Consider the following 17,069-nt stretch of genomic DNA (forward strand, 5'->3'; position numbering starts at 1 on the left):
TGGAAGGAAGAAGAGAAGTGTCTACATTCATGTAAGTGTTGATCTTTAAAGTTATATCAGAAAGACAGGACATATAATCAGGTGTGGTACCAGAATTAGGTCTTTGTCAAGTGTGGGCTGTTAAAATCATAATTACAAAGATGGAGGTGTTAGTATCCATGGAGCACTGGGATGGAGTCACACTAAGGCCTAGGGAAATCATTTATAGTAATCTTAGTTTATGTGTACCCCATTCATTTGGATTTTATGAAATCTGAATGATAAGCTTGGTTGAAATGAAAAGACTTAATATTTTAGTTTGAGTTCTCCCAGAAGCTGACTCTTAGGCAAGGATTTGAGTGCAACTATTTTGCAAATACCAGAAGGGGACCGGGAAATGAGAGAAGGGAAGTTAGCAGATAATGGTTTTATTATCAAGCAGGTTACCACTGTGGGTAACTGAAGCTTATTCCCACTGGGGAACTCTAGGAGCCTGTGTAAAACATGTCCTCAGATTTATACCCTTTTAGGAGGCAAGATAGATAGGGTATTTATTTATATACCAACTATATCAATCATTGGTTAAGACTGTTTCTAGGGAGTGGTAAATTTATAGTATTTCAGGCCTGTCATTGCAAGGAACAAGATGGACTTCAGACATCAGAGAAAGCCTGGTTTCTCTGTTTAGAAAAACAAAGACGCAGATGCTGTCAGTCAGCTTAGAAGGATTCAATAAAGGCCAGGAGAAATGGGGAAGGGGAGCACCCTATTAACTCTTTCATTAATACCCTGCTGTGCAGTTCCAGCATCTTCAGTTCATTTTCTGTTGGCCACCAAAACCCCCACACCCGGCTTAAATGAACCAGTCTAGTGGCATGTTAGGACTGGCGCCAGGTGTCCTTTTCAGAACATTAAATCCTGGGTCATGGGATGAATATCTCCATGCCAATAAACTTTATCTTACCTTACACTTGGCTCAAGTTCATCACTCTCAAGGTCCGTTCCCAGGTATGTTCTTTCAGTTCCTGTTAGTGCATATCGTCAGGTCCAGCAGCCATTTTGATGAATCATCCCTTTTCTATCCAAAGCAAGGACACAGTACCTTCCTATTCTGATGATGCAAGACTTGACCCTCGTTATTAGCCTAGAAGCAGTGAGGGAGGTAGGGGCAGATCTTGAGGAGGGTCAGCATCTTTTGAGGCATGCATCTCAGATGAGGCTTTTGCATCGTCTTTAGGCAGAGGAGACTGTCTTTGCAGCAAGAGCAAGAGAGCCACTTCTGGCCCATAGGGTTCAGGAGAATCTTGGCTGGACTGTGAATTCAGTCTTCTTTGTTAAGTTCAGCCTCCTTTCATAATCAGAATTTGAGCCTAATTTTTAGCACAATCTGCTCTCAAGTGGTGGGAGCTGAGAGTTCCTTTTAATGCTGCCATGGAGGTCTCTTGCTGTTACAGCATGGTCTGAGTTGGTACTTGGCTGATTTAAGCCTTGACATTTTCTTTCTTCTGTGCATCAATCCTACTTAACAGAAGCTCAACCATTTAATTGTCTTTAAAATTCCTGGTGCTCCTATCTCTCGCAAATGCTAAAGCTATTGCATAAGCCAGTCATCTTCTTCTGCCTATATCCTGTACTGTCTCCACCACATCAAGAGTCTTAGTACTGTTGATGCAGCAGCACACCAGGGGTTCTCATCGAGCCACTTACTACCAGCACTGGGATTCTTGTCATCTGGTTGGCAGGTGATCCACTTACAGAATTCATCTGGAAGGTCTGTTTTATAGGATCAAATCTGCCCTTTTTTGGGTTACCCTAGAAGCAAATGCTCTGTAAAGACTCAAGTGCAAATTAAAAAAGTTTTTTTTTGTTTTTTTTTTTTAGATCCTAAGAAATACTGGTAGAAGAGTGGAGAAGTGAGACAGAGAAGAGAAAGTAGCTAATAAAGGATTTCTTATCAGGCACTGTGGGTAAGCAAAGTTAATTCCAAAGGGGAGCTCAGGAAGCCAGTGGAAAACATTGCCTCAGAGTTATTCCCTCTGGTGGGTAAAGGAGCTGGAGTATTTGTATATTAACTTCTATCATAGGGAGAACTGCTGTCCTGGGATGTTAATCCTCTGGTACTTCTGGACTGTGCTGCAGGTGTCAAAGCAGTCTTCAGTGGCCAGAAAAAGCCAAGCTCTCAAGTAAAGAAATGCAGATGCTGGCAACTGGAAGCTGATGCATCAGAGTAGTAGTATAGGTGATGGAATAAAGGCAGGGTATCAGCAGGCTCTGCTGTACCTGCTACGTCAATAAATAAGGTCAGTGTTGGGGCTTCTATTGAGTAACACACGTTTCTTCCACATTGGCTTGGTTTTGAGTGTTTTTAAAAAATACATATATATTTTTTATGGGTACAAGTCTTGTGTCAGACGTGATTTGCACATATTTTTCTCCCAGTGTATAACTTGTCTTTTCATTTCTGATTGGTTTCTTTCATAGAACAGAAGTATTTAATTTTAATGATGTCCAGTTAATTATTTTCTTTTGTCACTTGTGCTTTTAGTGTGATGTATCAGACCATGAAGATTTTCTCCCATGGTTTCTTCTAAAACTTTTATACTTTTACATTTACATCTGTCTTCTGTTTTGAGTTAATTTTTGTATATGGTGTGAGATAAAGGTCAAGATTCATCTTTTTGACATAAGGATAACCAGTTTTTCTGACACCAAAACTGCCTTTCTTCATTGAATTTCTTTGCACCTTTAAAAAAAAATCAAATGGCCATATTTGTGTAACTGTAATCTGGACTCTGTTCTGTTTCATCGATCTGTGTACTTGTCCCTTTGCGAATATCATGCTGTCTTGATCACTGTAGCTTTTGAGTAATTCTTAAAATTGATACTATGTGCCTCCATCTTTATTCTTCCTTTTTGAAATTGTCTTGTCTCTTCTGTCCCTTTAGGCTATCCATATAAAACTCAGAATTGTTTATATTTACAAAAAATTCTGCTGGGATTTTGATTAGACTGTCTAATTAGATGGTACGTCTTTACATTTTTGACTCCTGTAGTTTCCCAGGCCAGCTGCTTTTGTTGATACTGCTACTGCCTCCACCAAAGGATTGCCTCAAGGCTGGAGTGGGAGAAAATGAAGAGAAAGGGGAGAGAGAGAGCGAAAAAGAGAAAGAGAGAGCTGGGAAAGTTCTTCCACTCTCTCTGGATGGGCTTTAGTCTTCTTTCTTCTCTTTAAGCCAGAACTAGAGGGTTTCTCCTGAATTTCTCTGTGTGTATACCACAGTGCCAGGTTCAGGGGTGCATGCTGTGTTCAGTTCAAGCCAGGGGATACAAGAGGGAAAAAAGGGTAAACTCACCACCTGTTTGGTGGTACTCTGCATTCTGTTGTAGTCTTTCCTGATCCACCGGTGATACTTACTTTTCACCAACCTCAAATGTCTCCAGCATACATGTTGTGCAGGTGTGTAGTTGTAGTTGTTGGGAGAGTAAGGTCGATATGTGCTGAGTATACCTTACTAAGATCTAGAACTTGCCAGGGGTGGGCTTTTTTACCTTATATTAGTCATTTGTCAGCTGTAGCCGCCTGTTGCCTCCTGTGTGGGATGAATTGCTTCCCAGGTATTTCTTGGTTAGGGAGTAATCTGCTGAAGGCCATTTTCCAGAGAAGTCTTTGAGAAGTCAGTGGCCAGCGCTCAGAGCAGTTGGGGGATCTGTAAAGCTCAAGCCAGGTAAAGGCATCTGGGCAGAGCACGGTCAGCATGTACTGTGTTATAATACTGTTTCCTTACTTGCCTTTTGACTTACATGCCTTGGGCATCTTTTCATAAGTTGGACATACCTGCTTCATTGTTTTTAGTGCCTGTGAACTGCTTCATTGTGTGGCTGTACCATAAGTTATTTAAGCAGTTTCATATTGAATTTCTCCTTCTTTTCTTTCCCGCTCCACTTCCCTCTACTTGCTTTTTTCCTCCTCCCCACCTATCCCCTGCCCTTCCTTCTTTCCCCCCTCCCTCCCCTTTCCTCCTTTCTCTTTTCCTTTTTTAACAAATAAATAAATGTATTTACTGGGCCAAAGAGTATACATTTAAAATTTTGGTAGATATTGCCAATTTGCCCTCGAAAATGCTGTGTCAGTATACATTCACTGATAATCTATGAGAGTGTCTGTTTCTCCATTACCTCCTAGGAAATATATTTCAGCACTGTAAAATTCTTTTAAATACACTGACCCTTGAACGATGTGGGGGTTAGGGATGCTCACCCTCGCACAGTTGAAAATCCGCATATAACTTTTGACTCCTCCAAAACTTAACTACTAAAAGCCTGCTGTTGACCAGAAATCTTACTGATAACATGAACAATCAACTAACACATAGTTTGTATATTATATGTATTATATACTGTGTTCTTGCAATAAGGTAAGCTAGAGAAAAGAAAATTGTAGTAGTAGTAATAATTATAAGAATAGCAGCTACCATTTGTCCTATGTTTACCTTAGGCCAGGCACTGTCCAAATGAATTATTGTTTTTAATCCTCTTGTTAGAATATAAGCTACATGAAGGTGGGGACTTTGTCTTTTTTATTCACTGCAGTATTTCCAGTAGATCTGTATGTGCCTGCCACATCACTATTTGTCAAATGAAGGGCAGTGAAGTATGTATAACTTTTATGCTACTTTAGCAATGAGGAATGAATCTTAGCGTGATTAAGGTCGTCGCCAAGGATGAACTTCTGGTAATGGAACTGGAACTAAGACCCTTGTTGGACATGGGATGATTGTTGTCATTTCGGCATGGGGACATGGTAACATAATTGCAGCCAGGCATGTGTAATAATGCAGTGTTAATTATGATTGCTTTAGATTGGTTGGCATACTTTTTCTTAAAGGACCAGATGGTAAATATTTTAGACTTTGCATGCCAGACGCTCTCTGTTGAAAACAGTCAGCCCTGCCATTGTAGCACGAGAGCATCCACAGACAATGAATAGGTGTGCTGTGTCCCAGTAGAACTTTATTTGCAAAAACAGGTGGCAGGTCGGATCTGATCCTGGATAGTATAGTTTCTCTAGTTTGCTGACCCCTGCTTTACATGATCTCTTGCTTCCAGTGCCACAGTAATCACACATGCAAATGTGGGCTCTGAAGTGGCCTTGGCAGTTCTTGTAGTTTGGTGGTCATCCAGATGATCTAAAATATGTTTATATTAATTTTTTTCAAGCTTAATCTGGAGATAAACATAAAATTTAGAAAACTGTCCTGAAGAACTTAGGGATCTCCAGGAATTCTTAGATTCTACTTTGAGAAAAAGTGATTTAAAGAAATAGCAAAAGTAGAAGGCTATTATAAATGATATATATTGTAAAGGACAGTATGATTCTGTTTTGATCTGTGTTTAGCATTTAAAATTTGTGTTACCCAGTGAGAGACCAGGTTTGGGGAGAGGGAGGAGGCGTTTGAATATCTTTTCTTTGTAATTACTGGCTACTGGTCCCAACTCTGTTTTTTTTCTCTAGGACCTAGATTTCATTAGATGTTTTCTGTTTCTGGTTGTTTTTTCTTTGCCTTTCTTTCTGTCTAAAACTCTTTCCTCTTAGGGGCAAATTGTTAGTAACCATCATGTACGTGAAAGCCTATTTGGTACCATTTCAGTGATCTAGGAAAGGGATAGTTTTAATGATCAAAATATTAAATGCAGAATGTTAAAGAATATATTTACATTTTAAATTTTCTTTAGGATATATTTATAACTAAACTTTCAGCAGGCACTTTGCTTTAATGGGTATGTAATTTGTGTAGTCCTCATTTAATTTGTGATTCTAATGTATTTGAGAATGTTATGTAAATCACTCTATGATTTACAGCAGTTTAATCTGTTTAGGGAAATTATTTAGCTTATGCTATTTGTCTAGATATTTTTCTTCACAGAGTAAGACAAAGTTTGGCTGAAATTTTCACAAATTATGCATCAGTAGGGTCCAAGCAGTGGGGTATTGTGTTCTAGCTTTCTAAGCATAGAGGTTTGAAAATATGCATCTAGAAGCAAAAATTATGAAAGAAGTTTAATGAAACGATTGGGATTCCACTCTACCACTTCTGAGCTGTGTGTCCTTGAGCAAGTTAGTGTTCTTTTCTAGGCATCTGTTTCCTAATCTGTAAAATGAGAATGGATAATGATAATAAAAATAATGACAATAATAATGCTAGCACGCAGAGCTGGTGGGAGGATTGAATGAGATAATGCATGGAAAGAGGTTTTTTTGTTTTGTTTTGTTTTTAAACAAAGTGGCTGGCATAGCTTAAGTCATGTGATTAAAAACTTACCTTTAGGAGTTCTTTGAGTTTGTGGATGAATACTTTTTTTTGTTTAATACTTTCTAATATAAAAATAAAAGATTTTATTTATATCTTTTATGTATAAGCTAATTATCCTTATGTTTTTTATAATAGCCTTTCATTATAATTATTATCTAAATTATCTTTGTAACATGTTTATCTGTGTAAAATAGTAGGAATATGGGGAAATTGTCTCAACTAATCCAGGACTCTGCAGAGAAAATAAAGTTAGGAATAAGACATGGCCCTGTATTTTCAGCACAGGAAGCAAGTGTACGAGCTCATTTAGGTATTGACTTTATAATATTTTAGAAGCTATCAAGTAAAGGGACAACAGTTTGTCTTTTTCTGTATCGGGCTTCCGCTTTATTTTTACTGATACCCTTTTAACGTGTGCACCCGCAGCTTGGTTTCCTCTACCTCTTCGCAACAGACTGATAAGCGCTTGGTGGAATTGTCAAATTACACATTGGTTTATTGTATCCTTCTTTATCTCTAGGATGATTGAGGAAAGCGGGAACAAGCGGAAGACCATGGCAGAGAAGAGGCAGCTATTCATAGAAATGCGTGAGTCTTGAGTGCTTCTGGAATCCTTGTTTGTATGTGTGGGAGTGGTTTTTGTTTTGTTTTTGTTTTTTTTCCCTCCGATCAAGTCATAGCTTTAATCAGAAGTTTTATGTTACAGGCTTTGGAAAGGGAAGAATGGGAGTTAAAGAATCATGCAGTTGGAGGACACCAAGCCAGAGCATATGTTTTAATTGAGTTGACTTGAATTGCTTTCTTAAGCAGGGTCATAAATAATACGGCAGAAATGTTACCTAGAATATCTGTGAATTTAAGGCATGCTAGTCAATTTAAACCTCTTACTGTAACTCCATTGTTACCGTGAGCTTGCCAGTGGTGATACATGATAAATACATTATTTAAATTACCTTACACTAGATAAAGATTCTAAGGTAGAGGGGACTAATTGTTAGAACAACACTTAGAGCTGTAGGAAAAAGTAAAAGCAGGAATGTGTATTTTTTGGTATGTTACTTTACTACATACCCTTTAAAATCTTCTGTTAAAAACTTCTTATATATTCTTATATTTTTTTTGTATATTCCTATATTCTTATATATTTCTTATATGAAACTCAAACAAAGAAAAAGGTGGCCAGGAAGAGTAGGGCAGTTCCCAGTGCTTGAAGGACTGTTTTGCTGTGCAATTACTTGTCTGTGTGACCTTGACAATGTGACCTCACACTTAGTGGACCTCAAATTCCTTAGCCGTGAAACAGGGTTATTAGTCTGTACCAGTGATTGTGAAACCTTTAAAACGCATTGTGCTCCTCACAAGGGCCTTCAACATGAGTGTCATAAAATTGGTTCTGCTTGACTGAAGCCAGGGAGGGGAAGCAGGAGTCTGCCTGAGATGGCCCCTGAGGTAGTTGCAGAATTCTAGAATTTTACCTATCACAGAGTGAAAGTCAGCAGGTCAAGTCTTAGAAGACTCTTTCAACTATCAAGATATTTTAAGTCTTTAGAGTCTTAATAATGGGAGGCAGAGTTTGACTCAACTCAGATCTATGTTATCCTGTCAGGCAGAGTCTAGATAACTATTTGTTAAAGGAGGCAAAGAAATTTTTGACATTGGTTAGGCAGTCAGTCTGGGTGATCTTCTAAGGACTTTTGTAGCTCTGAGTCACTAACTGCTCATCAGCTAAGCCAGGCACCTTGGAGTCACTTCTCTCCACCTCGCCTTCCCCCTCCAAAGAAATCACAATGTGCAGCTGAGTTTTCCCTCAAAAGTGAGTCTTGGGAACTTCCCTGGTGGTGCAGTGGTTAGGACTCTGCCCTCCCAGTGCAGGGGGCCCAGGTTTGATCCCTGGTCAGAGAACTAGAGCTCACATGCATGCCACAACTAAGAGTTCACATACCATAACTAAGACTCGGTGCAACCAACCAAAAAAAAAAAGTGAGTCTTAAATATGTCAGTTCCTCATACCATGATGGCATTGAATCCAGGCTCTGCAGTCACCCTGCCTGGATTTGGATCTTGGCTCCCTCACTTCCTGGCTGCATAACCTTAGGCAAGTTACCTTCTCTGTCTGTGCTACAGTTTCCTTATCCATAAAATGGGAATTGTACCTACTTCATAGAATTACCGTGAAGATTAAATGAGATAATGTGACTAAAGCACTTAGCACTTTCTTTTCCCAGAACAGTAGGTATTTAATATAGTTAGCTGTGTTTACTTTTTTGATTTTTTTGATTTTTTAAATTAATTAATTTATTATTTTTTTGGGGGGTACACCAAGTTCAATCATCTGTTTTTATATACATATCCCCGTAGCTGTGTTTATTATTAATATTTTATCTATCTATCTATCTGTCTGTCTGTCTCTCTGTCTGTCTATCTTGGCTGTGCTGGGTCTTAGTTATGGCACATGGGATCTTCGTTGCGGCATGTGGAATCTTCAGTTGTGGCATGCGGATGTCTTAGTTGTGGCATGCGAGATCTAGTTCCCCAACCAAGGATGGAACCCAGACCCCCTGCATTGGGACTGTGGAGTCTTACCCCTGGATCACTAGGAAAGTCCCTATTATTAATATTTTTATCATTGCTACTTTTCTGAACTACAACTTTGGATTTCTGATCCTTTCCTTCAATCTTGACACTCTCAAATCGGTGATCTCTGGTGCGGCCAGGTTGAACCCAGATCTATTCTAGGTTACTTCCTTCTTAAATCCCTTCAGTGCTCCTCATCACGGTCCCGAGAAAGCCCAAGCTCCTCAGCATGCCAGACGAGGCCCTTCTGGAGTCTCTTCCTTGGGTCACGAGTTCCTGGTTTCCATCACATGCCTTGTGTGTCATGTCCCAGCAGTTCTGAACTGGCTTTCCCCAAGATAGGTTGTGTTTTTCATGTCCCTGTGCTGTTGCTTATGGGGTTGCCTCCACCTTCTGACTTGTTGTTCCCTGCCTACCCTTCCAGACTCAGCAAAGGGGCCATCTTTTCATTCATTTAATTTTTAACACATTTACTGAGAATCTGTTATGTTCCAGGCACCATTCTAGGTGCTCGGGCTATAGGGAGAACCAAGCACCGTCCCTGACTTCACTCATACCGGTTACATTTGAAAGGGAAACCGATAAAATTGGAAACCAAATAAATAATAATTCCTGATACTAAGAATTACCTGGGATGCACTCACGTGGGCATGTGAGAGAGTGTGACTGGGGTAGATATTTGGAGTAGAAATTGGATATTCTGCAAATAATTGGGTCTACTGCTTAGTAAATTTTATCACTGACACCCAGACTTCATATAAATTACCATTCTCTATAACAAACTAAAGAATATGGACAGTCTGGGAGATGTTTGGTGGGTATGGCTGTGAGAGGCACCTCTGTTTCTCCACACAAAGAATTGCACTGGGGGTGATGGTATCTGCTGTGGGAAGCCCAACTCTCATTTCCAACATCACCCCAAATCTCCAATATAATTACCTTCTGAGGATGCAGAAATCACCATTTGCCAGCCTTAATGACTTGGCCCTATCATCTAGGTGTTGGGTTGATTTTAATGCGTCAATTTGAAATCCAATGATCTTTCTCCACTCTTTCAATTAGCCTTAATGGTTAGTTTATAATAAACTTCCACTTATGTTGGTAACTATGTGTGTATCATTTTTAAAAAAGACTTTATATTTTTAGAGCAGTTTTAGGTTCACAGCAAAATTAAGAGGAAGGGACAGAGCTGTCTTGTATGTGCCCCCTGCCCTGACACATGCATGGCCTCCCCCACTATTGACACCCACACCAGAGTGGAACGTCCACTGCAGTTGAGGGACCTGCATTGACACATCAGAGTCACTCAAAGTTTACAGTTTACATTAGGGTTCATTCTTGGTGGTGTACATTCTGTGGAACTATATCATTCTTAAAGAAAAGCCATTTTGACTCTTATTTTTGCGATCCTTATACCTCTTTTTCATGATCTACTGTACTGCTTAGAACCTCAGATATTATATTTAAGAGTTGGGAGGATAGCAGGCCTTCTTGTCTTGTTTTTGACGTGAATGGGAATGGATGTAATTTTTCACTATTAAAATGATATTTGTTGTAGGTTTTGTGCCCTTTATTAGGTTAAGGAACTACTTTTCTGTTCTAATTTACTAAGAGTTATTACTGTTATTTTCTTTAAATCATGAATGAGTATTGAATTTTATCATTTGTTTTCTGCTGCTCTTGCGATGGATATATTTCCCCTTTTTAAAAAACTGAAATACTGTGACATATAATGTGTATTTCTCCTTTATTCTGTTAATGTACATAGTGCTGGAGCCAGCAATCTTTTTCTTAAAGGGTCAGAAAATAAATATTTTAGGATTTGCAGGCTATATGATGAGTTCTCTGTCATAGCTACTCAACTCTGCTGTTGTAGCGTGAAAGCAGTCATAATAATTTAATAATTGAGAGGTTGTTTTTTATCTTGTATTACTGTTATTATTGTGCCTTCCAGTAGTATTCTTAAGTCTTTCTGTTTTTAGACAGTATCTTTTGATTTCCTATTTTGAACAATGATGAAATTAGATTATTCTTTCTTTGTTTAATGTTTTATCTTCTGGACTCTAAGCACCATGAAAGTAAGAATCACATGTATTTATCACGGTAGCCCCAGCAACTCAATAAATCTTTATTAAAGGAGCAGTGGAATAAATTACGTAGAAATACATTGATAGTTTATGATTTTTACCTGATATAAGATTACTAAGAAAAATGAAACGTGATAGTTTCTCAACTCTGGTGCTAAAGTAAAAGCTTTCTAGATGAGTCTACAAAATACTTGATGCCAGGCTTCCATGCTCAGAGATTCTGATATTATTTTTCCTTTTCCAGAATTTTGTCACTTTTACTGGTCTTTTCAAAGAATTTTTGGCTTTTTTGGTCCTCTCCATGTATCTTTGTTTTCTACCTCATTATTTCATGCTGTTACATGTTTATTATTTTCTTCTTTCCACTTTAGGCAGATCTGTTTTTCTTTTCCTAACATAGGCCATTTATTTTCAGACTCTTTCTTTTTTTTTATTAATTAATTTATTATTTATTTATTTATTTTATTGGCTGTGTTGGGTCTTTTTTTCTGTGCACGGGCTTTCTTTAGTTGCGGTGAGTGGGGGCTTATCTTCGTTGTGGTACGCAGGCCCCTCATTGCAGTGGCTCCTCTTGTTGTGGAGCATGAGCTCTAGGCGAGTGGGCTTCAGTAATTGCAGCACATGGGCTCAATAGTTGTGGCTCACGGGCTCCAAAGCGCAGGCTCAATAGTTGTGGCGCACAGGCCCAGTTGCTCCGTGGCATGTGGGACCTTCCCGGAGCAGGGATCGGAGCAGGGATCGAACCCGTGTCCCCTGCATTGGCAGGCGGATTCGCAACCACTGCGCCACCTAGGAAGCCCAGACTTTTTCTTTCTTATGTAAGCATTGAAGAATATACTTTTATGTGAGTTTTTTCTATTTTTGTATTACATGTGTTCTGATATATACTATTTTCATTATCAGATCTCTGTGTTTTCTAATTTCTGTTATGAATTATTTAGAAGTATCCTTTTTAATTTGTAAATGAATGATTGTTTTAATTATAAAAATGTTTAGCTTAACTGGATTATGGGTCAGGGAATCAGGGATGTTTTAGAATCTTTGTATTTCTTGATATTTTATATGTTTTTCTAAATATTCCATGAGTGCTTGAAAATAATGTGTATTTCTGTATTATCTAGATCAAGCTTGTTATGTTTTATTAAAGTCTTTTTTGTCCTTACTGATTTGACTGCTGATCTTATTACTGGAAGATGTTAAAAATCGCTGCTCTGATCATGGATTTAAAATTCTCCCCCTGTAGCTCTGTCACTGTTTTAAAGCTTCTGTTCTTAGATGCATATATATTAAAATGTTCAGTCTACCTAGGAAATTGACTCTTATTATTATATACGTACGCTTTTTTTTCTAGCAGTGCTTTTTTGCCTTGAAGTCTTTTGTTGTATATTAATATAGCTGTACCAGCTTTCTTTTGGTTAACGTGCTTAGTACAGTACATATCTTTTTATTCTTTAAATTTTTTTTCTGTATCCTTATGTTACATTGTATCTCTTGTAAACAGCATAAGCTAGATTATTTAAAAAAACAAAAACAAAAACCGACCAACCACTGTGACAGTCTTGGCTTTCTCACTGAAGAATTTATTGTGTTTAACCTTTTTTGTGAGTACTGATATGTTTCATTTTTCTTCCATTTTATTTTGTGCTTCAATTTTGTCCTTTCTCTGTTATTTTTCCGCTCCTTCCTTGACTTCTCTTAGATGAATTGAGCTTCCCTCCTTCCATTCTACTTTCCCCCTCTACATAATTGTGAGTTTTATGTTTTCTATTCTTTTTTGTGGTTACTCCAGAAATTTTAACATAAATTAAAATGAAGTCAAAATCCTATCAATATTTATAACTTTGTTCAAAGTAGTACAAGAATATTAGAGTGTTTTAGAATACTTCCTTAATGAAATATATGCTATTTTTTGTGTTATCTTTTGAACTCCACAAATTAGACTTTATTTCTATTTTGTACAATCCATTTTTGTTTTATCCAGCCTATTTGATTATCACTTTCTTTGCTTGCTCTTATTTAAAAAAATTTAAACCTTAATCTTGGTGGAGCCAGGCATGTGTCTCTACCATTTCCTTTTGTGGGATTTTTAAACTTTTTTTCCCTAGTTCACCCACTGAGAGAGTCACCCTTCAGTGATCTTGGTTTTATTTGTACCTTCCTCTCTGCTGGGACCTCTGGCTTCATCTTTGGTCCCTAGGGTTTCTAATTGTACTGCCAAGAAAAAAATGAGGAAGTCATTCATGTTCATATTTGTTGCTTATTCAGAATAATTTTTTTTTCTTGAAAAAAATTTTTTCCCCTAAATTAGAACTGCTTGTAAAATTTTTTGGACAATTCAGAAAAGTTACTATAGTTACATCTATTAGATTTATAATCTCTTCTCCCCTTTCTCCTTGCCTCGTCCTCATCGACCCAGTTAGATTCCTTTTTCAGCAAAATACGTTTACTTCCTTATAGCTCCTGTTGGTCTGCTGAGCACCTCCACCAAATCCTATGGCTTCCTGGAACTCAGTTTGCAATGCTCTGCCCTACCTGGAAGGCTAAAAGCATGAACACGTTTACCCAGGAAAGGAGTTGGCTTCCCCACTGCTTTTGTGATCTCCCTCCAGCAGCCTTTCCCTGCTAGTGTCTGCAGTTGAATAACTTTTGGCTGTGCTATGTAAATTTTTGGGAAAAAAGTGGATCACAGTCTTTTTTACCAGGCAACCCAAACCTTCCTAATTTTCAATTATTTATTCATTCAGTAAACATTTAGGTGCTAGTTTTATTATGTCCTACTTTGGGGCATATAGTAATGAATAATACAGCAGTAAAATGGTCTCTGCCTTCATGGATCTTGTTTCCCTGGAAATGGAAACAAGGAATGATAGGGTAGTAGGAGCCATGATGGGGGAAGCAAGGGGGGTCCAGGAAGGAATCTGGGAGGAAGTGATGTCTTGGCTGAGTCAGCCCAATGATGTGGTGAAGGAAGCTGGGCCACTGTCACTTACAGCGGCCTAGAGGTGACAGGGCCTGGCATGTTTGGGTGATTATATGTAGTCCAGACGGATTGGAGTTGAGTGTGAGGTAAAATTTGAGAGGTGCATGAGCCAGACCTGTAAGTTGAGTTGGGTAGTCCTGTATTTCCCCAAACTAATTTGATTATAAGACTCTTTAGGGGCATTTCTTAAGAATGATGATTCCAGCTTCCTCCCCTGGAGATTTTGATATAAGCTTCTCATACAAAGAGATACAATAAAACCCTTCCATTTGACTCTTTGCATTCCTTGGGATGTGGTTATACTATAGAACGTTCATATCCCATTCTCATGAATAAGGAGAGCCATAATGTGCAAAGAAGGGTTAATCCTTTCTTATCCTTTCCCTCTCTTTCTCCTGTACCTCTTGGGTACCCAGTGTCCCACTGGTTTCCTGTCTGTTCAGGAATTTAACTGGGCTTTCTAACGGGGGCCAGAGTTCTGCCTCGATATTTAGTTAGGACTCTCTGTACCATTTCTTGATGAGCTTGAAACATTGTCTGACATTAGTATTAAAATGACATTTTACTGAATTTTTTTTTTTTTTACTTCTTTTCTACCCTTTATTATAAATCTTCAGTGATAGATCACTATACCTCACATGGGCCTATATTACTGTATTTCTTATAATGAAATATTCTTGAAATGAATGATAATAAAAAGTAATAATTTCTAGTTCAGAATTCCCAAGGTGATATTCTAATCATTTCAATTTCTTCACTGGGGGCTTTTCTATTTTGTATGTGCCAGACTACCATATTTTCTCATCAGGAAATCAGTGTGACACTTATATAGGGGGAGTGTTAAAAAAGTGAAGGCTATACTTAGTATATGAAGATTCTCCTTATATAAATCAGGGAAGATGACTGCTCCAGAAGAAGGGAAACATATGGGAAGTTTGAGTACCCGATTGGTTGAATATTGGTACAATAAGGTTTTAATAAAGATCTTAGGTTATTGATTATATCTTAACCTTTAGAAATTATTTTTGGATTTGGACTGCTATTAGATTTTTAAAAAATGATGCTCTGGCCAAGGCTTTTTAGAATTTCTGAATCCTGTAACATCCCACTGCTATTCCTACATTTTCTCCAATACATTTAGAGTGGTGTATTTTCTCAAGGATCAGACTGGCAAAGGAAAGCAGAGTGATTCTTGACTAGTTCCTGAAACTTCAGTGTAGAGGTTTCTGGCAAACTGGGCTGAAGCATTTGGGGTTTTCCTATTTTCCTAAACTAGTTAGCTTTGGACTTGTGTGATACCTGCTCTATTTCATCTTTTGTGGTGACAAATCTGACTCTAACTGCACTGAAGAAATAGTCTGAAGAGAGTGAGTTATACCAGGTATACTGACTTTTTTCGATAGTTACTTCTCCACTAGCAAATATGACCTAATAAATACCCTGCAAAAGTTTGATCAATCAAATTAGTAATCTTTCTGTTTGATCAGCTGGGGATGGGACTTTCCTTTCCTAGCTGTTAACACTCATTTTCTCAGTGTTTCTCATAAAAATATTTGCTAAAAATAAATGTTTAGACATTAAAAAATACCTGCAGCGATTTAATGACTGGTTGTTTATTAAATGTCGTTGGATGTTTGTCAGCATTCTTTCTTAAAATCATTTGTTTGGTTTTGAATATTTAATATTTAATGGTTCCAATTTCAAATATTTCTGTCTTTCTATAAAAAATATAGAAACTAAATGAGTAAAAGAAAATCAGACTGAATAAATTTAACAAAAGTGTAAAACTTATACTCTGCAAACTACAAAACATTGTTGAAAGGAATTAGGGAAGACTAAATAAATGGAAAGATATCCTGTGCTGAAGGATCAGATTTATCATAAAGGTGGCAATATTCCCTAAATTGATTCACAAACTCAATGCAGTCCTCATAAAAAACTGGCTTCTTTGCAGAAATGGGTGGGTTGGCCCTAAAATTCATATGGAAATTCAAAACAATCTCAAAAGAGAACAAAGTTGAAAGACTCACACTTCCGAATTTGAGAACTACAAAGCCGCAGTAATCTAGATTATGTGGTACTGACATAAGGATAGACATATAATCAGTGGGGTAGAACTGGAAGTTTAGAATTAAACCCATACATCTGTGGTCACTTGATTTTTCACAAGGATGCCAAGACCATTTAATGAAGAAAGAATAGTCCTTTGAACGAATGGTGCTGGAACAAGTGGGTGTCCATATGAGAAAGAATGAACTTAAACCCCTGCCTCATGCCACATAATAAATTAACAAAAAATATAGCCCTAAGTGTAAGAGCTAAAACTCTTAGAAGAAACCATAGGTATAAATCTTCATGAACTTAGATTAGGCAAAGCCTTCTCGGGTATGACACTAAAAGTACAAGTTGCAAAATAACAAATAGATATATTGGATTTATCAAAATTAAAAACTTTTGTGCTCCAGTGGATACAACCAAGAAAGTGAAATGACTACCCACAGAATGGGAAAAAAATTTTCAAATCATATATCTGATAAGGGACTTATATTGACACCTCAATAATGAAAGAGAAATAACCTAATTAAAAAAATGGGCAAAGTGACTCATAAGGGGAAGTGGTTTCTTATTGATATAATGAAAATGTTCTAAAAACTGACTGTGGTGATGGTTGTACAACTAAATTGAATACTTTAATTGGGTGTAATTGTAAAAAAGCTGTTATATTAAAAATAGGAAAATAGGACTATATCATATATGTATAGAAGGACAGAAACTTTGTGAGAACCAGGTGATGGAGGAAGTAATTTTAATCGTGACATCAAGGTAAAGGTTGATTGAAGTGAGATTAAGAGAAATCTTTGCTTCACTTTTTGGTCAATAAATACTACTTTCACCAAAAACCTGGAGAAATCCTTTTTTTTTTTTCTATACTGTTGAATGAGCAAAAATGAAAGATGGCTGTAAATATTGGTAGAAGATAATCTGTGCCAGTTCACTTTCCCTTTATTGAGTCAGAAGCTGCTGCCAGATCTTACAAAGGCAGCATAGATGAAATAAAAAAAACTCATATTGGAGGCCAAAAGTTCCCTGAAGTGGCCTTAAAATTCAAGGAGACTGTTACAGCAAATTTTGAAATGA

The 17,069-nt window shown here is 37.6% G+C and overlaps 1 protein-coding gene across 14 annotated transcripts in view; it reads left to right on the forward strand.

The window, feature by feature from the left end:
• DTNB (dystrobrevin beta) overlaps positions 1–17,069 on the forward strand; it is a 228,707-nt gene that overhangs the window by 17,736 nt on the left and 193,902 nt on the right. For all 14 annotated transcript variants that reach the window (XR_009054650.1, XR_009054651.1, XM_057741417.1 and 11 more), the window contains exon 2: positions 6,811–6,878. Coding sequence is in view for 12 of the 14 variants with exons in the window: in XM_057741417.1 (XP_057597400.1) it covers positions 6,812–6,878 (67 nt within the window). In the remaining 2 variants the exon portion in view is untranslated. The remainder of the gene's footprint in view (positions 1–6,810; positions 6,879–17,069) is intronic.

This window comes from Hippopotamus amphibius, chromosome 7 (genome assembly GCF_030028045.1).
Source record: "Hippopotamus amphibius kiboko isolate mHipAmp2 chromosome 7, mHipAmp2.hap2, whole genome shotgun sequence".
Lineage (NCBI taxonomy): Eukaryota > Metazoa > Chordata > Mammalia > Artiodactyla > Hippopotamidae > Hippopotamus > Hippopotamus amphibius.